The sequence below is a fragment of the Hevea brasiliensis genome, chromosome 4 (genome assembly GCF_030052815.1).
Source record: "Hevea brasiliensis isolate MT/VB/25A 57/8 chromosome 4, ASM3005281v1, whole genome shotgun sequence".
NCBI classification, from domain to species: Eukaryota; Viridiplantae; Streptophyta; class Magnoliopsida; order Malpighiales; family Euphorbiaceae; genus Hevea; species Hevea brasiliensis.
The window spans coordinates 108,097,192-108,118,760 of NC_079496.1; the positions used below are offsets into that span (position 1 = coordinate 108,097,192).

At 32.9% G+C, this 21,569-nt stretch overlaps 4 protein-coding genes across 7 annotated transcripts; 3 read left to right on the forward strand and 1 right to left on the reverse strand.

Moving 5' to 3' along the window:
- The first annotated feature begins 241 nt into the window (after positions 1-241).
- On the forward strand, positions 242-4,288 carry LOC110631771 (uncharacterized). The gene is made up of 7 exons (XM_021779728.2): positions 242-607; positions 832-931; positions 1,020-1,140; positions 1,498-1,619; positions 1,731-1,852; positions 3,217-3,376; positions 3,904-4,288. Exons 1-7 carry the CDS (start codon positions 448-450, stop codon positions 3,929-3,931), a joined length of 813 nt encoding a protein of 270 aa, XP_021635420.2. The 5' UTR covers positions 242-447; the 3' UTR covers positions 3,932-4,288.
- A 3,771-nt stretch (positions 4,289-8,059) lies between these two features.
- LOC110653164 (NDR1/HIN1-like protein 13) lies at positions 8,060-9,239 on the forward strand. Its single transcript, XM_021808751.2, has one exon. The coding sequence runs from the start codon at positions 8,243-8,245 to the stop codon at positions 9,053-9,055; it is 813 nt and encodes a 270-aa protein (XP_021664443.2). The 5' UTR covers positions 8,060-8,242; the 3' UTR covers positions 9,056-9,239.
- Positions 9,240-12,962: 3,723 nt separating this feature from the next.
- LOC110631774 (probable leucine-rich repeat receptor-like protein kinase At1g68400) lies at positions 12,963-17,662 on the forward strand. 4 transcript variants are annotated; one of them, XR_009148303.1, is made up of 5 exons: positions 12,963-14,393; positions 14,492-15,188; positions 15,289-15,457; positions 16,977-17,133; positions 17,372-17,662. XR_009148303.1 is itself a non-coding variant. In XM_021779730.2 (3 exons), exons 1-2 carry the CDS (start codon positions 13,106-13,108, stop codon positions 15,169-15,171), a joined length of 1,968 nt encoding a protein of 655 aa, XP_021635422.2. In that variant the 5' UTR covers positions 12,963-13,105; the 3' UTR covers positions 15,172-15,188; positions 15,289-15,959. The 4 variants fall into 4 exon arrangements, 1 of the variants encoding a protein (XP_021635422.2); XR_002490564.2 differs by lacking the exon at positions 17,372-17,662 and having other exon boundaries at positions 16,977-17,304; XR_002490565.2 differs by lacking the exons at positions 16,977-17,133; positions 17,372-17,662 and adding an exon at positions 15,559-15,959.
- LOC110631776 (LOB domain-containing protein 22-like) lies at positions 17,609-20,119 on the reverse strand. Its single transcript, XM_021779731.2, has 2 exons — positions 19,314-20,119; positions 17,609-17,716 (listed from the first exon to the last, which is right to left on the reverse strand). The coding sequence occupies exon 1, from the start codon at positions 20,028-20,030 to the stop codon at positions 19,329-19,331; it is 702 nt and encodes a 233-aa protein (XP_021635423.2). The 5' UTR covers positions 20,031-20,119; the 3' UTR covers positions 17,609-17,716; positions 19,314-19,328.
- Between the last annotated feature and the right edge of the window lie 1,450 nt (positions 20,120-21,569).

The following is a 21,569-nucleotide window of genomic DNA, read 5'->3' on the forward strand; positions in this document are numbered from 1 at the left end:
TTCAAAAGTGTTTTAATTTAATTTTAAAATAATAAGGACCTATTAATAATTTTGACTTAAAAAGAAATAGTAATTGACTGAGTATCTGGGCATGGTTGTTGGATTAGAGAAAAGATTGGGCCGAAAACATAAAAAATAAACACCCAATGGGCTCCAGCATGTTGAATGAGGCCCATTAGAGAGGACAGGGAAAACGACAACATGTCGGATTTAAGATTGCAGAGCGCTTAGCGCTAACTGTGGAACATCGTCAAATCAGACCGAAGTGAACCATGAATACAAAAATCTGCATAACGACACTGCAACCAACAGTATCTCAAACAAGTAAAAGCAACAGCCAGAGAAGATTGAGAAGTTAGAGAGCGAGAGAGAGAAAGAGAAGCATCAAAAGATAACTACTTTTATAGCGGAAAGCAAAGAGGAAGCAAAACAGAGAGAGAGGGAGAGATGGGTTGGTCGGTAAATCAACAGGTAGAGATAGGAAGGGGAAAGAGAAGTCGCATTTGGGGAGGAGCATTCCTGTTTTGGGTTTTCCTCATGTTTGCCACACCCAAGATCCCTCTTTCCAACCATCATCATCATTTCGCTGACATGCGCAATTTCTTTGGTATTTACTCTCTCTCCCTCTCTGTAATTTTTCTGTCATTAACTTTTCGTGTATCGTTCTCATCTCTGTTCTTATCATTCAAGCGATTTTGCTGTCTGGATGGCTGCGTAAAAGGGTTAATCCTCTTTAAGTTTAATTACACTCGTACGCTCAAACGACGTGCCGTTTTCTGTGGTAAACGACTTGTCGTTTTCGTTTGATCAATGAGTTTCTTTATTTGACAGGGGTTCCCAACACTTTGAATGTGATCACCAATTTCCCTTTTCTGATTGTGGGTGTTGTGGGTTTTATCCTTTCTCTTCAAGGATACTTCTTTAATATAAGGTAATTCCACGCTTTCTTTTGCGGTTTGTGATGATTGGAAATTCTTTTGAGTTTATTTTTGTTGTTTGATGATGTTATTTTTGCTCAGCTTGCGAGGAGAGGTTTGGGGTTGGGTGCTTTTCTTTGGAGGAATAGTAGGCGTCGCTTTTGGGTCTGCTTACTATCATCTCAAACCCGATGACAGTAGAGTCATTTGGGACACCTTGCCGGTCAGCATTTCTATTCTGTTGTATAATTTTATTGAGTTATTCCTTTTGTTTTTATGTTTTGCTCGTTTTGGCTTGCAAGAAATGTAGCAGTGTGATACAAATGGAGCATATCAAATGTTTCTTGAACATTTCTAGTTCGCTCTTCCTGCATTTGAAACTGGAATATGTGTTGTCCACTTAGATTGTTCCTAATTCCACAATTTTGGCCAGTTGGGTTCAGCCTAATCTTTTAAAATGTATGCTTAAATATTCAAAACAAAATGGAGGATTATGATTTCTTTTGCAGATAACTATTTTGTCGTTGTTTATGTGTGATGCTGTTGTTTTCAATTTCTTATTGTGCGTTACTATATGCAGATGATGATAGCATATTCTTCACTTTTTTCCAGTTTTGTTGTGGAAAGAGTGGGGCAACGTGTCGGATTAACTTGTTTGTTTGGGATGCTATTTGTTGTTTTACTTAGCACAGCTTATGCAAGGTTGGTTTTTCACCTACATTTGATATGTAATCATCTGTTTAAGTGATTGGTGCTTCTGTGTCATGGATATTCTAAGTTTTCAGCTGAGAATGGGTTGCTAGTTGGTTGCAGAATATTTAATGATCTTCGGTTGTGCATGATGTTCCAGTTGATTCCATGCATAGCCATACCGGGCATGACCTTTCTGTACCCGCCCAAATATACACACTCAATATATTGGCTATGGGCAGCAGGTATTCCCTGACAGCTCTTTTATCATTATTTTTATTATTAATTTGAGTCAGTAAAGAATAAAACAAATTTAAGTCTCCCTGTGTGTATGGTATTCAAAAATGTCTCAAAACTTCTGACTTATTGTTCAAAATCAAGCAAAAAATATCACTATATCAGTAATCAATCAATGAAAACAACAATAACGTTATAAGAACATGTATTAAGTTCTAGGAGAAGTGTGGCAAAATGATCTTTTGCTTTATGGATGTGCATCCAATATAAGAGCTGTGGCAGTCTTTTGGATTTATTGCAGCTCAGTCCACAGACACAGCAAAAGCATAAAATGGGTGAGTTTTAAACAGGAATATGTATATTTTTGAGGAAAAATTCATTCCAGGCTTCCATAAGTGCTGCAGGAACTTTTTCTTACACTTGTTTCCAAGTCTCTTCTTGTCTGATAGTCTCAAAATTGCAGAGGAGGAGATACGGGTGGAAGATTCTATGTCCTCTTCCTGTTTTGATTGCTATATGCATGATTCATGACCTTGCAATGTGAGTTCTGAGAAAGGATGTTAAGCACATATGCCAATTGGCAATTCAGCCCAAAAATTTGATGCTTGAATCATTCTTTTAAGCAGAAGCCCAATATGCAGAGTTGGTTTCAAGGTTTTCTCTTTAAATGTAGAAATAATTTTTTTTTCTAAGATATTGGTCAACTTTTCTAGGGGATGTTATGTATGTAATATCTGGCTATTTTCTTATTGCTGGGAATGTGTTCAGTGTTTTCTATCAAGCTTTTAGTTGGATGCACCACAAGTATGCTTCCGAGTTGATTGAAATTTGATAGATATAATACTGAATGCAGCAATCATGCTTGAATTCTTCTTTCAAGCAGAAACCCAATATGCAGAGTTGCTTTCAAGGTTTTCTATTTAAATGTAGAAATATATTTTTCTTTCTAAGATATTGGTCAACTTTTCTAGGGGATGGTATGTATGTAACACCTGGCTATTTTCTTATTACTGGGAATGTGTTCAGTGTTTTCTATCAAGCTTTTAGTTGGATGCACCACAAGTATGCTTCCAAGTTGATTGAAATTTGATAGATATAGTACTGAATACGGCAATGATGTTTGGGCATCAATATGACCTTTTAACTATTATGATCAAAAGTGATGGGATGAAATCTTGAGACATAGATGTGGAATGGTTGTAAAAGAAGTTTGAAACTGGATTTGCAGTGCCTGTTTTGTGGTTAATTTTCTTTCTTCTTACATTGCTTCTTTATCTGGTTTGTTATTATTGTGTAGAAGATTTTGATGTAGGTGGTTTATTTTGTTATTCATGCACCGTCTGTCTCTAAGTCTTCACACTATGTGGTACAGGGGTTTATCTTCTAGCCAAGTTTGAAGCTGCTTTCGACAGGAAAATATACCATGCAAATCTTTACTTTATCAGTGGACATTCCTTGGAACACTTGTGCTCAACAGTGATTCCTGTTTTGTTTGCTATTATGCTCATGTATAGAAACATTAGCATCCAGAGGTATGTATCATTCACAGTTCACAGAAAAAGATAATGTTAAGTGAACCAAGAAAAGTAATGAAGGAAAATGCAAAGGAAATCCCAAAAAGACATTTTGTTGAAGCAGTCTCATTCATGGAATAGACAAGGTCATTTTTGGTTTTTAAGATGGTTATGGTGCAATTTATGACCCACTATAATTTTGTCTTGTTTTCAATTAATTTGAAAGGGGTCTATCCAATTGTCATTGCATTTTCTGTGGTGGTGAGAACTTCTTTTTCCATACTCGCATCCCCCTTTCTGTTTCCTTTTTTTAGATGACTACCTTTTCCATTTTTCCCTATGATGTGAACTGCCTTTATTTGTATGTTTTCTGTTTATTCGTGGTATAGATAAGGTCATTTCTTGTCTTTTCAAGGATGGTTATTATGCACTTTCAGAGCTGCTGTAATTTTTCTTTTTTCTTTTTCCAACTATTTTGAAAGTGTCCATTTGTAATTTCATTTTCTAAGGTAGTGATTGCGCTTTCTTCCTGTGACTGATAACAGATTAAGTGACTTGAAAGAGCGTCCTTGAAGACTGTACAGAGACAAAGAAGACATTTCTAAGTTATGCAGCCAGCAGGTACACAAGAAATCAATATAGGAGGAGACGGTAGATGCAGCGAATGATCTGTTATTGCACTTACAGGGTTTCTGAAGAATTTGATGAATCATATTCTACCTTTTTTTTATTATATTCATTCTTTTGAAATGTGGTGTTTAACCAGAAATGAAATTTTACAAGAAAATTTCACTTGGATAGTATTTGCTTTGGCCAGTGAGCATCCCATAAAAATGCTTGAGGTCATGTGTCAGTGGCTTGAAGTTCAGGATTCTCGTATTTTTCCTAGTAGCAATCAATATGAATGCAAGGACCTGAATCTATTGAATATTTTAACTATTCTATCCTCGTTCATATGAAGAACCCCCTTTGATTACCAGGCAAACATGCTTACGCCTGCACATGCAGCTTGTTTCTTTTTGGCCAAAATATTTTTGGCCGTGTATCTAGCATATACTAACGTGAATGTGCTTGTGATAAAGCTGCGGCGTCATGGTTGGATATGATTGTGCTCCAATCAGAAGACACATAAAGATAAATACAAGGCAGACGTATTCATCTCTGTTCTTGTACAAGTCCAATTTAGTGTCAACCTTACACGTTTTCCTTAGTAAATAGTTTTTTAATCATATCAGAGTTCCAATCACTGCTTGTTTTCCTTTTCATATGCTACCACCACTTCAATGAAGCAAAATCTTGTGCACTTGCATATTACTTTTGTCTTCTTTTTCTTCTGTAACGACTGGTAAATCCAAAAGGTTTCTTTCTTGAGTACAAGCTTTTCAGTTTCTACTGCATCTATATTTGTGGACTGGATCTGCAGTGATTTGTCCCTCGTGTTGATATTACAAGGGAGTATATTGTAATGTAATTTGAAGGCAAGAGAAAGACAAGAAAGCAGAGGAGGATTATCTATTGCCCCCACCAGTTAATATACAGCCAGTTGGAGTCAGTTTAGCATGTGTGGGTGGCAGACAGATCCCTGGTTAGTGGCCATGCATGGGAAACTTTTGGTAGGTGAGTTTACTTACTGTAGAAGAGGCTTTTACAAAGCTATAAAATTTCACTTGGTCTTGAATGTAGGAAGAATATGAGCTTGTGATGTGAGGTCTACCTTGGTATTCCACTTAAAGAATGAGCTGAACTTTAATTTCGTGGGTCACCATCACATTGATCCAGTGTGTGTGCGACAATAATGGCCGCTAGCATTAGCATGCGCGAGTGGTGAATCTGGAACTGAAACTCAATTGGATTTGTACTAAATTACCAATAGCTAGAGTTGATGAATGTAGCTAGTTCCGAGCTGTTAGGATTTCTTAATTATATGATTTCAACTAATGTCATCTATTATTATTTTTAATCTCCTTACTAGATCATAATGAGTGTACAATTGACGTTAACCATTCATTCTTATTATATATGTTATAGATAGATAGATATAGACTGGACACGGTTCGGTTTGAATAATAAATTAATTTGGAATTAATTTGGGTTAAATTTGGAATCAGATCATATCGAACAGTTTTGATTCATGAATCAACTTGAAATTAGGGTGTAAGAAGTTGATTTTGGTTCCTTTTTTTAACCTGAATTGAAATCGACCAGTTCGAACTAGAGTTTCAAATCCGAGCAAACTCGATTCACAAAATTTGTTTTTTCCTTTTAAAAAAATCATGCTGAATATCATTAATTTTTCACATTAGAACAAACTATTTCAAATCGAAATTATTTTGAATCAAAATCGTTTTAAATTGAAATCTGTCTGAACCACAAAACTAGACAGAACCAGTTCATAGTTAAGTCTAGAAAGATGAATATAGTTATAGATAGGTAAATTATAGTAAATTATTTTACTTTATTATGTTTTTATTTCAAATTGTAATTATTTATAATTACAAATAATTTTATTAATTATTTTTTATTGAGATAGAGACCTGTTAGAAAGTTTTTCTCAAATTTTTTTTAATATAAATGGTACCACCTATGATAAAAGGAAATTTGAATTGAATTAAAATAACTGTTTGAAGCCAATTACTAAGGTTTATATTTATTTACAATGATAATATAAATATTTTAAAATTGGTCTAATTATTAAAAAAAAATAAATCTTTCCATTATTATTTGAAATTATGATATAAAGACACACACACACACACACATATATATATATATATATATATATATATATATATATATATATATATGCAAAATCAACTAAATTTTTTAAAGTTATTAAAATTTTATCTAATTTTCTTTTATTTAATTTTAAATTCTATTTTTTGATTTGTTTATAATTATCATTGAAAATTCAACTTCATTTTTCAATAGTGATGATATTTAGTAATAGCCATAAGAGAGTGTATAAGTCATTCAATTTGATCAATCGACTAAAAATTTTCATACACTATAAATATCAAAATGAAATTTAGAATTAGTTAACGATAATAATAAGTTTGATCACGTAAAAGATAAAACGGATAAAATTAATAACTTTTTAAAATTTCAAAAAATTAAGATAAAATTCTCATAAAATTTAAAAATCTCACTAATTATGATAAGATTTTTTGTTTGAGAATAATTATGATAAGATTTAAACATTTAAATTAGCAAAAAAAAATTACTTTATTTTTGTGATTAGGACTGAGGTAAACTAGAGGCTGGTCAACAATTGAACAAGAAGAGGAAGAATGGAGAAGAAATTAAAGAGGCCAGGTGATAAGTAAGTGTCGGTGAAATTTTATACTAAATAAAAAAAATAAAAAAAAATAAATTTTATTTTTTTTAATTATTTTCTCTCTAAATTAAAGAGAAAATAAAAAATTAAGGGTAAAAAAACTAGATTTATATTTAAGAAATTTCAAATTTATTTTTTATTTTTAATATTAACTTTTACTTTTTTTTAATTTTCTACTCATTTAAATATAAAAAGAAAAAATAAAAAATAATTTTTTTTTTATTTTCTTTTCTCTCACAAAATATATCCAAATACAGTGTTAAGTACAGAAGTTGCATAATTTCTCCTTCGCTGTTAGGAGAAAAGGTGTCAAAGCCACCATAGCAATGATGCTTTAATTATTGACTTGGAATTTAAGCTAAGCTAATTGCATGTACTGACTTGATTACTTATCAAGTAATTATAATTTTGCTTAATTAGAGTGCAACAAATAGCAGTTTTCCTCCACGTTTCAAACATAACAACTGCCCAACCCCAGACAGACAAGACTCTTCGGTTGCCTTTATGCCTAAGGTTTTGGTACATTCCTTTTCTTTTTTATTTATATTCATGATAAATTAATGACGTTATCCCTCATAAAAGATTAATTTAAGAAAAATTTCACAGTTACATTTAATTCCCATGTGGGTGTAACTTTAAGGGTAGAATTTAATTTTATAAAATTTTGTAAAATTTAATTAAATTTTATGTGTTTTTTTAAAAGAAATTTAGATTTTAATGTTAAAAAATTCAATACCATAAAATTGATTATAATTAAAGAAATATTATCAAAATTTTTCACAAAACTTATATAATATTTTTAGGCTATTTATGCTTGAATTATATGTAAGGAGAAATGAATTTTAATTAATTTTTAAATTATACCAACTTTGAATTATATATAATTTAATTTAATTATGTATTTTAAATTGTATCATATTAAATAGTGAAATTAATTTTTAAATAAATTATAACTTATTCTAAATTTGTAGTTGAATTAAACTAAACATTATGCAAATAAATCTGAATCATTCTAGGATTCATTTATATTATGATATAGATCACCTCAAAATTCGATCATTATTAACACCAAATAGTATTTATATTTATTTAACCAGAAATAAAAAATATAAAATTAACTAAAATACCACCTTAAAGAAATCTAGAAGGATGAACGTAAAAGTTTAGGTAAAAAAGCAACAAAGAACCAAGGAGATGAAAGTAGATGGTGAAAAGACAAGGCAACAAATCAATTAAAGAAGGAAGAGGCATAAAATAGTTGGTAAAAATTAGATGGACCCCACATCACAACACCACGTGTCAACCTAAAAGACGTGTTATTGTGTTAAGATGTCCCAATTAAGATTGAAATTTTACAGCTAACTAAGACCAAGACCAATTTCCAAAATTTGGTCCGCTGTAAGCATCTCCTCCTCCTTCTCGGTGGATTGTACCTTTCCTCTCTTTCACTTCTCCTTTCTCTCCTCCCCTTTACATTTCCTTCCTCTCAGACACTGCCTTCGCACTTCACTCTGTTCTTTCCTTTTCTTTCATTACGATTCTTGCCCATCATGTCCGACAGAGTCTTCCCTTCCTCTAAACCCGCCGCCAACGGCACCGCCACCAATCCTAATGCCACCGCAACCGCCAACCCAACTGCTCCTTCTAACAAATCTCATCTCATCAACCCCACTGCCCGGCCCCCTTACCGCCCACAGCCTCACAGCCGCCGCTACCGTTCCCGTAGTGGCCGGAGCATTTGCTGTTGCTGTTTCTTCTGGAGCTTCATTATCCTCTTATTACTCATCCTCCTCGCCGCAATTGCTGGAGCTGCTCTTTACATCATCTACCGTCCCCACAGACCCACTTTCTCCATTCCTTCCCTCCGTATCCACCGCCTGAATCTCACCACCTCCGCTGACTCCTCCTCCTCCCACCTCTCTACCCTCCTCAATCTCACTATCATTTCGAAGAACCCCAATTCCCATCTCACCTTATTCTACGACTCTCTCACTATATCTTCATTCTCGAACGATGTGTTTCTCGGGAATGGGACGTTACCTGCTTATAGCTTGAGCACGAAGAACGAGACTAGCTTTCGAAACGTAGTGATTTCAGGCTCAAATGAGCTGGACGCAGACTCCGTTAACTCATTGAGATCGGATCTGAAGAAGCAGAGCGGTGGGGTGACGTTGAAGATTCAGTTGGACGCTAAAGTGAAAGTCAAGATGGGTGGACTGAAGACGAAGAAGGTGGGGATCAGGGTTACGTGTGAAGGGATTAAAGGGGCTGTACCCAAAGGCAAGTCTCCGACGGCTGTCGTAACTACTGGTTCTAAGTGCAAAGTTGATCTGAGAATCAAGATCTGGAAGTGGACTTTCTGATCTGTTAATCACTGTTTGCTTCTTTTTTTATTATTATTTTATTTTATTTTTTTTGGGTTTTGTAAACTTTGAGGAGTGTGTTATTGTGCAATTATGGATTGGGAAAGGATTACTTGAGATTGTTAGCAGATTAAGTGGAGAAAAAAAAAGTGTTGCAATCAAGAATTTTTCAATTTTTGATATAGATTGCTGGCGTAATATATCTATTTTTTTATTTTTATTTTTATTTTTTATAATTATTAAGATAATATAATATTTTTTTCAATGACCTAATATTTTGATAATTTATGAAATAACATTGATAATTTTGAGAAAAGAAAAATAAGTAAGAAAGTGCTTCACTTCCTTCACTCATAATCTATTCTTTATGGTATAAACGGTTTGCAATGGCATCTCTGGGTCTATGACTCAGTGGAACGAAACGGTGAGGAGAAGTTATTATTTAGTATTTGTATTTTAATAAAATTAGTTATTTAATTTTTTATATTTTAAAAGTATTTATTTAATTTTTATTTTTTAATCTATTAAATTATTTAATTTTTTTTATTAATTTTATTATTAGTTAATGAATTTTGATATCAATTAAATTATTATTTAATTTATATATTTTAATAAAATTAATTATTTAGTGATTATATTTTAAAAAACAAATTCATTAATTTTTTAATTTAATTTCATTAATTTTTTAATTTATTCAATTATTTTTTTATAGTCAAATTATCTTGATCATTTTCCTTTCTTACCCTCTCTTATTTTTATCTATCCATGTGTTTTCTTCTTTGCATCCATACTATTCTCTCCTTATTCTCTTTTTATTTTTCATTTTTGATAGAAAATGATATAAATTATTTGTTTAAAAAAATTAATTTATTTCCCTAAATTTCCAAATAAACAAGGCAATAATATAGGAAAATTGATAAAAAGAATATAACAATAATACATATGAAATTGAATAAAAATGCTTAAATAATTTGAAAAAATATATATATATATAAATTGAGATTTAGTCTAAGTATAACAAAACTTTCATTTTCATCTAATAATATGATTTTCAATATTGTATTTTTCAAAATATAAGATCAACTAATTAGTTTCATTAAAATAGAAGAATTAAATAGTAATTTGGTTAATATTAAAATTCATTGACTAATAGAAAAATTTTTAAAAAATAAAAAAAATTGTTAAAAGTAAAGTATAAATATTAAAAATATAAAAATTAAATAATTAATTTTATTAAAATATAGAAATTAAATAATAATTTTCCTTTGAATGTGTTTGTGGGGGTGAATGATACTGATTTTAATGGGTGTGCCTCTCCTAGTTCCTAATCAAAGTGATGTGGCAGTTAAAAAAAAATATATCAAAGTGATCTATGACATCCACCAGCCATTGACTTGCCTCTATGTTCTTCAGGACTTGTCCAATATTCAAGAATTTGTTGCATGAAGAGCATAGGAGGCAAGTCAAATTCTTCATGCAACAAATTCTTGAACAATGGACAAGCATTGGGTTGGGTCAACCCTTAGCTGAAGATGATGTAAAGAAAAAACGGCCGAGTTGGAAACGGGCTGGGCTGGGCCAGTCCAGTCCACCAAGCCTGCTTTTTTTGCAACGGAATCATGATGAGGAGAAGAGGGTGAAAACTATATGGAGTGTACTTGGTTTTGGTTCTGTTGACAGGGCACCCTTGTTCCTCTTTTATGTAAATGAAGAATATGGTTCTTTTTGAAGAACAATATTATTTTAGGGAAAAAAAAATCATGTAATTTCACATTTTGATATATGAGAAATCGTAATTAATTTATAAATGTGGCGCTTATGTGACAAACACATGGTGCTGACATATCACCATACTAATTTTATATATTCGCATTATTTAATAGTAGCTAACGGTTTAGATCACATTTATTAAGAAATAAACCACAAAATATTAAAAATTAAATTACAGTCTCATATATATTAAAGGGCAAAAACAGGAGCATTTTATTTATTATTATTTTTTTCCAATGCTGGTCATGAATGGAGCTATGAAATTTTAAACTGGGCTTTGTGGGAGCTAGACGTCATATATGGAGCCCAATAACAGGGAGACTTACACTGTGGACCTGACTTGGTTAAATCTGGTACTGTTACATTTGCAAGAGGGCTGGCCAGGGCTTTTAGGGTGGCTTACTGGAACAAAAAACTTAAATGGGCAGCACTGTCACTCACCCTGCTCATATTTGCTTAGAATGAATGTGTGGACATGGAAAGTGACCTGCTGCTTGTTATTATATGATTAGACAATGAACAATTATTAAATTAATGTTAGACATAGACAATTAGACATGATAAGCTTAATTATAGAGGCTAATTGGTTATTTGAGTTTCGTTCTGGAGAAGGGTTTGGATAGTCTTCCGATTACGTGTGTCGTTTTGCTGGGAGTGAGCTCATTAGTTGAATATTGTTGAAGAAATATGTCTCTGGTTGATTATATTTTAACATAAATTTGATAAGGACTTGATTTATGAGTTGTAAAATTGAATTTATATATTTTTTTTTTCCGATCAGGGCTTGTGTCCTTTTCCACAAATACTAACAGGATTTCAATATTCACTTGCCAAACACGTCCTCTTCTCTTTTCTTTTCTTTTCTTTTCCTCTTTCTTTTTCTTTTCTGTCTCCTTTAGTCTTTACCTGCCTAACGGCGTCATTACCTGACCATCTACACTACTATTCCTAGTTTTTAGACCCAACCTTATCAATGAACTGATGATGACAGAGGATCAAAGGTGTGATTTAACTTAGACTTTTTTTTTTTTAAATTGCTAAAAAAAAAACAAAGAACTCTCTAGTGTCTGGTGTCTACTGTGACGGTAAAGGAACTCTCTGGTGTCTAGTGTGATGGTCATCATCTTTTTTGTCAAAGTCTACAGTTAAATAATTTTATTAGCTCTTTATTAATTTTATTAAAGAGAAATCTATCACAGAACTATAATAAATTTTTAAAAAATTATAAGAATAAATTATTTATAATTAATTCATCCATTTATTATAAGTAGAGATAATTTTTAATTTTCAACACTAATGTAAAGAGCCAAATTGAAATTGAATGACGTCTCCAACTCTTAAGATTTATCACTGAACTATTACGATCAATTTGAGATTTTTCTGTTATATTATTAAATAAATATTAAAGTCTTATTTGATATTAAAATTTTAAATTAAAAAAATATTTTTAAAAAATAATTTAAAAAAATTATTTTAACATTTTATTATTAAAACGTATTAAATTTAATTTTATTTACTATAAAATAAGATAAAAATAAATAAATATGGGTGTGTTTTGAAGAAAAAACATGCATGGTCATCACTAGGCTTTAACAGCCTTTGGTAAAAGGGCAATTATGTTCCCATATACATTTTCAATACATATGTTTTTTTGAAAGGAATGAACCGGTTTATCCTTTTCGAGTAGGATCAGGTCGATTCTAAAGGGTCAATTCCGATTTTTTTTTTTTTAATTCAGGTTTACATAGAAATCAAACTAGCTATTGGTCCGATTCCTGTTTAAACTGATTCAATTGATTAGCCTAGTCTGGTTTTAACATCCATGTTACTATTACAAAATTCGAACCGGCTCAAACCAATAACTCAACAGTGAATTAGACATAAAATTGAATTAATTTTTTTTATTAAACTGGATAGAAATTCACAGAGAAAAGATCAGATGACCTTGTGATCTGATGATCCATTAACTTGGTTGATTTAAATCATTGATTGAATCAATGATACATTGACTTGATTTTTCAATCGAATCAAACTCAGGATCGGATTTAATAAATATAATCCACACGAAGAAAATCCAAATGCTTGTGTTTGGTTTTAAAGCAACGCCTACCCTAACGCTCCTGGCACGGATTAAGTAACTCCCTGCCCCAAACAATTACTATCTCAACGGCTAGTTATAGCCTAAACCCACCTTGCTGCTGCTTCACTCTGCACCACCTTCTTCTTTTTCAGTTTTATTTTCACCCTTTGCACTTTTTGTCTGTTTTCTTTCCCGAGAAAATGAAAGTGAAGTGCAAAATGTTCACTCAGGAAGTTTCCTTATTCTTCATCTTCTTCTTTTTTGTTTCAGGGTCTTCTTCCTCATCCAACAGTGATTTCGCTGCGTTGCTATCTTTCAAGGAATCTTTATTACAGTCATCACAAGTTCTTTCCTCTTGGGTTAACTCCAGCAACCCCTGCTTGGACTCGTGGTTTGGCGTTACCTGCAACCCCATAACCCGGAGAGTTACCCGACTAGTCCTCGAGAATCTCAACCTCTCCGGCTCTATTCACCCCCTCGCTCAACTCCCCCAGCTCAGACTTCTCAGCCTCAAGAACAACCGCCTCTACTCTTCCTCCAACCTCAGCTTCTCTTCATGGCCAAACCTCAAGCTCCTCTACCTCTCTTACAACGGACTTTCTGGAAAATTCCCGTCTGGTATATCACGTCTCCGCCGCCTTCACCGCCTCGACCTCTCTCACAATTACTTCTCTGGCGATATTCCCATCAATGAGCTTGCTCTGTTGCCGCACTTGCTGACACTACGACTGGAGGCCAACTCTTTCGCTGGGACTATCGACTTTGTTAACCCGTTTTCTTCCATCGTAGAATTTAATGTATCGAATAACCATCTATCCGGCAAAATTCCAGCATGGCTAAGCCATTTCGCGGCGAGTTCGTTCGATGGGAACGATCATCTCTGCGGTGAACCGTTAAGGCGCGAATGCTTCAATCAGACTTTGCGGGGCCAGCCCGTACAATCAGGCAGCGTTATAATGGAGAAGAGAGCGAGTAAATGGTTGGTGTTCATGATCGTGGGTATAGATGCGGCGGCGATTGTGGCAGCGATCGCAACCATAACGTGCTGTTGTTATTATAGGAGGAGGAGAAGAACAAATAGTGGGACCCACGGAGAAGTTATAAAGAGGAAAGGTGGGTACCATCCCCAAATTGGAGGTTATTACTACGGCGGTGCTGGCGGCCTCAGGGAAGACGAGGAGATGGTAGTGTTTGAAGGGTGCAAGGGTTTTAGTGGCGTGGATGATCTGTTGAAATCCTCAGCTGAGTTGTTAGGGAAGAGTTCTGTTGGGACTACTTACAAGGTGGAGACGGACGGCGGAGACGTGGTGGTGGTGAAGAGGGTAAGAGAGAGAAGGCGTAAGAGGGAGGTTTCTGGGTGGCTGAGAATGGTGGGTGGGGTGAGGCATAGTAACATTGTAAGCCTCAGAGCATACTACAATTCCAAGGATGAGATGCTTTTGGTGTATGATTATCTACCAAATGGAAGCCTACATTCTCTGTTACATGGTTTGTATTTCAGAATCATCCCCAAAATTTGTTTCAATCATTGAAAATATGTTGCTAAGTGATTTTAATGTCTTTCTCGGAATTTGAATTGACAATAGGGAATAGAGGGCCAGGGAGGACTCCATTGAGCTGGACCACAAGGCTAAAACTAGCTGCAGGTTCTGCACAAGGCCTTGCCTTCTTGCATGCATACAATAAAGCAAAGCTCTTCCATGGAAACCTCACATCTTCCAATATCTTAGTTGATCACTTCGGCAATGCCTGCATTTCTGAGATTTGCCTTCGCCAGCTCTTGCACACACCCCCTCCTTTCTCAAACAATTCCTACAAGGCCCCTGAACTGGCGTCCAACAACAACAATAACAGTATCGGGCATGGAAATGGAAAGTTCACTCAGAAATGTGATGTGTATAGTTTTGGGGTGATTTTGTTAGAGATATTGACAGGGAAAATGCCAAGTGGGGAGGGAGAAACAAGTTTAGTGAGATGGGTTCAGAGAGTTAGGCGAGAAGAGTGGACTTGGGAGGTGTTTGATTTTGAGTTGTATAGTTGTAAGGAGATGGAAGAAGAGATGGTGGCGCTTATGCAAGTAGCTTTACTATGCTTAGCTCCATTACCCAGAGATCGTCCAAAGATGAGTATGGTTCTTAGGATGATTGAAGATATTAGGACTAAGGGTGCAAGAGAAGGTGGCACCCCAAATTCCATTCTTAATGATCTCTCTTCCGAGTCATCTCCTTCTCTATCAGAAAACACCAATAATATCAGTAGCAGTTGACTAAAAAATGGAACATGGTTGGTACCTCTAATGTGCTTTAATTGATATTGAAATTCTTGCATTCTAATTTCATTTCAATAATGTATTTTCATAACCACTAAAGCTTTATTTTTTTAGGTTCTTGGAGAGCAATATTGTTCTTGGAATATATAAATCTGTTTACAATCACACTATGGATGTAGTCGTGGGACGCAGGCTGCTGCTGATCATTTGTTGTAGAGGCAGGAGATTGGTTGCAGCACCACCACCACCCAGCAACGAAAATCTAACCTACTGCCATAGAAAGGTTGATATATTTATTTGCTTGGTTGTCTTTAGACAGGATTTAGGTTTAATATTTATCATTAGTTTCATAACCTAAGATGTTGATAAATTGCCAATGATCAGAAATTAAAAAGCTTCTGATTTGGCCCCATCTGAAATGAATCATTGTTGTTTTGGCAACATACGTTCTATTAACTGCCCAAAAACAAAGATCAATTGAATGAGCTTTAGAGGGCCATCCACATTGGGTTGAACAAAAATGGAGTCCACACGATCACATGGTTATTCAAGGGGAGCTAGTTTCTCCAACCAGGTAATCTAAATAGGCTGGCATTGGGGTCCAATGCCACCCAAGGTGCCCTTGAATTGAGGGGGGTTGTCCATTAAAATCCTTCACATGGTTAGCATTTGTTTGGCAGCTCCTCCTAAAGATTCAAGGTCTATGGAAATTGTTTCAGCATAAATGCTTGTATCAACAATTCTGCAACCATTGAATGCGACCTAATCTCCAATATTTTCTTAAATTCCTCTTTACTCTTCACCAACCAATCTTTCAAATAATCCTCCAATAACTAATTCTGATAATAATAATAATAATAATCAAGAAAACCATCAATCAATTATATCAAAACAATCATTTGCTTTATTTGGGGTAATTCGGATACTATAAAAAAGTTTATCTTGTAGAATGGCATGAGTGCATCAACCCAAACCAAGGGCGATGGAGATTAGGGTTTCGAGTCATGCGAACTACTAAACGTGCATTTTTTGTAAAGCTTGGTTGAGGGTTGATTGAGGACATGCATGTATGTTGCTCTAAATATAAGCTTGTCCTTGTTTATAAGCTTGTCCTTGTTTTTCTTCCTGAAGATATGTTGTTGGCAATGCATAGCTGCATTAATCCCTCCTCCCTCTGATGACATTGGTTCTGATAGCATTTAATGATATGGTCCCAAGACTCTGTTTTCTCTTAAATCTGCTTATGCTTCATTAGTATCTGATGATTGGAAAATGAGTAATCCCTTGTGGAAACTGATCTGGAGTTGACAGGGTTTGCAGAGAATTCGTTTGTTTGTTTGGCTTGTTATTCGTGCATGACAGGTGGCTTATTAATTGTGAAACAGTAAGGTGGTACTTGGCTGTCTCTTATTTATTCTAGTTGATGCCATACTATTTATGCTTAGTATTTAATTGATTAATTTAATAGTTATTTTTATTTAAAATTATTATATAAATAATTAATTATTAATTATTAATAATTAATATATAATAATTAACCGTTATTATAATATTTAATATTATCAAACAGGATTTATATTGCATACCCTCCATATTATATCCTAATTAGTATTTTGTCGGGCGTTATATTCATTATTTGTTATCTTATTTTAATAATATAATTTAATATGTATTCTTTTATGTTTTATATGATTATAAAATTTAATAATTTAAATACTCATATTATAATCATGATATGTCTGCTGTTTCTTATGTTTTATCTAGTTTTTCTAATAAGGCCGTACCTCTGTCTTGGGGAGCAGGGAACAATATGGACATGGTCATAAGATGAATTCATCTTCATTCTGAAGGTCTATTCTACATATGACCCATTTCATCACAATAGGCCTATGTTCATAGCATGAACACGAGAAATCAACCTGTTGATGAGGCATTAAAAATACAATCAATGAAGAAGAGGTGGCTTCAAAATTCTGCACTACACTAAGAAACTCTACACTCCCATTGTCATGTTGAAGAGTTTGATGCCTTTCAAAAACCCTTAATACAAAAGAGTTCTAGAATCAAGATAAGCAGGACTATATTACATGTTTATATAGACAGATAATTAAGAATCAAAAGTTAATTTCCTATTCTTCTACACCACTCTAGAATTCTCAAAAGTTTCAATCTCATGTGAATTTCTTTCTGGATGTAGGTGCTTCAGAAATCAGAAATTGCAGAATTTTCTTCTAAAATATTCATGAGCTATAACATTGTTGAAAAGCAGATGTTCAAAAACAACAGAATTAGAATGTTTTACCAAAAGACAGAAAACCGTGTAATATGTTTCTATTATTTGTTGAATACTGGATTTCCCCGGTATGCCCATTTTTAATATCTATTCTACACAACAAACAAGATTATTACAGTGCTATTTCAAAATTTTTCTGTAATCTATGTCTGTACCATTCTTGAAAGTAAATTGTAAGCATCCTTTAGATTGTGCTGCTCCTGTCCATGTTGGATTGGCTTGTGATCTTCTTTAAACACCAGTATGTCACTGCAAAGAGTACAAAATTTTCAATATCAATGAAAGCAAATAAGAATAAAAGAATACTCATCTGTTAGAGGTCACATATTCTTTTTTTCAACAGTGCAAATCCCAAATTATTTGGCTCAGAACGTCACTGAAAATCCCAAATCATATATAGTACATAAAAAATTAGCAATTTTAATCTGAAAATCTTGTCAAAAGCCCAATCTAGGCAGCTCTGTTAGATGTTTGTAGTATGCTGAAGTATTAATTTATGGAAAACATAAGAACAGGAAATACTTCACAGGTCTTGAAGATATGTAAATTCAGTTTGCCTATATCCAAAGGAGAGCTTCATAACAAGTTAACACAAACTTGCTAGACAGATCAGTCTTGGCTCAATGAACATTGCCTGGGATAAATTTTAATGACTATCCATGAACTTATCTAGTTGTAACATTAGAGTTACTCAACTTAAAAATGTAAAACAAAACCCCATCAGCTTTCAAATTTTGCACAGTAAAATACCTCTAACCTCCAATTATCAGTTTTCAGTTAGACGCTGACCTAGACAGTTCCAGCATAGAGTTTAGTCAGTATTTTTTTTTTCTCTCTCAAGCCATGTGTAAATTGAATCATTTTTCTCTTTATAGATAGAATAATTTTTCATGCGTAAATAGAATAATTTTACAATTTGCATAAGAGAGGAGAGAGAAATACTGACTAAGTGCCATGCGGGAGCTATTTACTTCGGGTTCTAACTGAAAAATCAGTAATTGAAAGTCAGAGGGATTTTACTGTGTAAAATTTGAAAGTTTAGAGAGTTTTATGTTACATTTTAAAGTTAAAGAACTATAATGTTATAACTATATAAGTTCAGGGACAGTTATTGAAATTTATTGACGCATTAACATTATAGTATCATAATGAACATTATAATATCATTCTTTTAGTGGCTAATGCAACCACAAAATAAATAACACTAGAATAATATCCCCTGCTATGCATGAGTTCCTGGCAGCACTTTTCTCTCCTATCTCAATTAACTCTCTGTCCATGTGAATTTTAGAGCCAAGTCTTCACTTGATTAAGGAACAAAGGGGATTTCGCTAGGAACATACGTAACAATCCCCAACAAGCTATTTCGCTCTAGAAAATTTATCCAACTGTAATCTAGAAAAATGAGATTCATCTTTTAGGGGTTACAATTTTCAATGACTATGCAATATATTCATTAAAACCCAAAAATAATGTGGAGGGCATCAAGAATGACGGTAGAAACTGAGAAAGGTGAACAAAAGTAATATCATTTTGAATTGAAAATAATTATAGCCTTATATCATTGTAACCTTTATATAGCAATAATTGCATTTGCTTGTAATCAATGAATCATTTCAGCCTTTAGAAAATTAAGGAACTATCACAATTGCGTATGCCATAGCATTTTTAGTGAAATGATCATGCTTTACAACATGAAAACTCCCTTCATCTTCTTGGCACAACACAAATGCAAACTTGCATGGGATATTTCAAAAGCATAATCTCTTCTGTGAATTATTTGAAAAATAATTGCTAACAAAGAATTATAGGAAAACGGTGCATCTATTTTATAGAACTCACTTACATCCCCTGCAAAGTGCTACTTGGTAGATGATGATGGTTGGCCGCCATGTCCGGATGATGATGGTTGGCCGCCATGTCCCGATGATGATTCCTTTGTTTCAATCCTCACACTAGGACCACCGAAAGAATTATAGTTATGCGGAGGCAGGTAATTCCCATGAACAATATTCGGTTCTTCGTGTTGCTGTTGTTGTTGTTGATCAAACCCAATAGGGTGAAGCTGCGTGGCATCATATATTCCATCAAACGAATTATAGTTACGCGGAGGCTGGTAATTCCCAACAATACTCAGGTCTTCAAGTTGTTGAAGCTGCTTGTCATCATCTATATTCAACTGCGAAAAATCCTGTAAATGATGAGAAGTAAGTTGCTGATGAGATTCAAGTTGCTGGTTAACAAGGCTAAGCTCGAGCTGATACATTTCGATTTGAGCATTCAAGCGAGAGATAATTCCACAACAGCCACTAACAGGATCTCTAGCGCGAGCATTGGCTTGGTAAATCATAGACGTAACAGCGTTCTTCTTCTCATTGAAAGTACGCAATTTCCTGAGAGTTTTCAAGATGTTTCTTACACCAAACAGTTTGTGAGCATTGATAAAATCAGAGGAGTGATTGGACGGAAAATAAGGGGCGAGAGGGCAATCGGGTGCACATTTCCTACGTTGATATCTACATGCAGCACAAGCTTGAGATCCAGTGTCAGTGTCAGGATTCATGATATTTTATCGGCGTTTTTGGCGTTGCATGATCGGCGGAAGGAGAGAAACCAGGAAATCGGGAGAAAAAACAGGCAAGCTGGAAGTTAAGCCGTACAGTTACATGGATGATAATGGGATATAAGCGGCAGTGACGTGTTTTCGTGCGGTTTTTTTTTGAAAAATTAGGGTTTTTATTTTTTAAAAAATATATTTTTTTTAAATTAATTTTAATTAAAACTTAAATTTAAAATTTTACCTTTCTCAAAATGATATATCCATAAAAATTGACAAATATATATAGATAATTGCATGCTTAATTTGTTAGATAATTAAGCAAATCTGATTTGCTTCTCTCTTTTTTAAATTCAAAAACTTGATTGGATTCTAAATTATTTAATTGGAATGTTTTAAAAAATATATTATGTGATTTTAATTACTATCATTTAAAGATAAAATTTTTATTTTCAACAAATTAATATTATCATATTATCTCCATATTTGTTAATAAAATAATGATGTGATATTAACAGTAATGGAAATAAAAAATAATAATAAATTAACATTTAAGAAATTGATATATGAATATTTTGTTATGGATGTAGGATAATTTGATAACATAAAATTTTAAAATTTAAATTTAAATAAAAAATAAAAAAATTATCTCTTAAATAAGAATATGTTAAATTATATGTTATATTCTTTAAAACAAAATAAAATATAACTATTTATACAAGTTAAAATAATATTGCATTTAGACTTTATTTGTTTTGTTAAAAATAATTTACATATGAAAAATATTTTTTATAAAAATATTTTCTGTTATTTGTTTATAATGTTAAACTAATGTTACGTATTTATACAGTATATGTATAAATATTTCCACATTTTAATAAAATTATCAAAATTTAAAAATAAAAAAAAATAACTTAATTTTTTTTTTGATCAAAAAAATATTTTTTGACTCATTTCCTGAGTGTCCCAAATATAAGAATGTGAAAAATGTTTTCTGAAAAATATTTTTCGTGAAACAAACGGAGCCTCAATCTTTAATCTGTTTAGATTCGATCTATTAATATTTATTTTTTATATATATTTTAATTAATTTATTTTCTATATTTGAATTTGGTTTGATATATATGGCATTTATTATTATTAAAATTTAAATTAAAAGAATTAATTAATCTTAAATAAAATCAAGTAAACTCAAATTTAAATTCAAATTATTATATTATAATTCTCGAATATTAAAATTTTATTCTACTTGTTATCATATAGCTATTCAAATGGAATCTCAAACATTAATCAAATTCAAATATTTTTGATATTAAATTGAAATTGAACGATTAATATTTCTATTAACGGCTAAAATTGATCAACTTTAGATGAAGAATTATATATTGTAATGTTTTTTTTTAATGTATTTAGCATAATTAAGTGTATAAAAATTTTAATTCAACATTTACAAAGAATATTCCAACAAAATTAGTTGTTCGAATTTCTCATAATTATTGTGAGTCCAACTTTTGTGTGGATTGACTGGTGAAAGAAGTGTTATCT

Excerpts from the sequence above, each read along its gene's own strand:
- LOC110631776 (XM_021779731.2), bottom strand. The coding sequence starts at position 20,030 with ATGAATCCTGACACTGACACTGGATCTCAAGCTTGTGCTGCATGTAGA.
- LOC110631774 (XM_021779730.2), top strand. The coding sequence starts at position 13,106 with ATGAAAGTGAAGTGCAAAATGTTCACTCAGGAAGTTTCCTTATTCTTC. Across the intron at positions 14,394-14,491 it reads CCTACATTCTCTGTTACATG|GGAATAGAGGGCCAGGGAGG; the intron begins GTTTGTATTTCA and ends AATTGACAATAG.
- LOC110631771 (XM_021779728.2), top strand. The coding sequence starts at position 448 with ATGGGTTGGTCGGTAAATCAACAGGTAGAGATAGGAAGGGGAAAGAGA. Across the intron at positions 932-1,019 it reads GGATACTTCTTTAATATAAG|CTTGCGAGGAGAGGTTTGGG; the intron begins GTAATTCCACGC and ends ATTTTTGCTCAG. Across the intron at positions 3,377-3,903 it reads AGAAACATTAGCATCCAGAG|ATTAAGTGACTTGAAAGAGC; the intron begins GTATGTATCATT and ends GACTGATAACAG.
- LOC110653164 (XM_021808751.2), top strand. The coding sequence starts at position 8,243 with ATGTCCGACAGAGTCTTCCCTTCCTCTAAACCCGCCGCCAACGGCACC.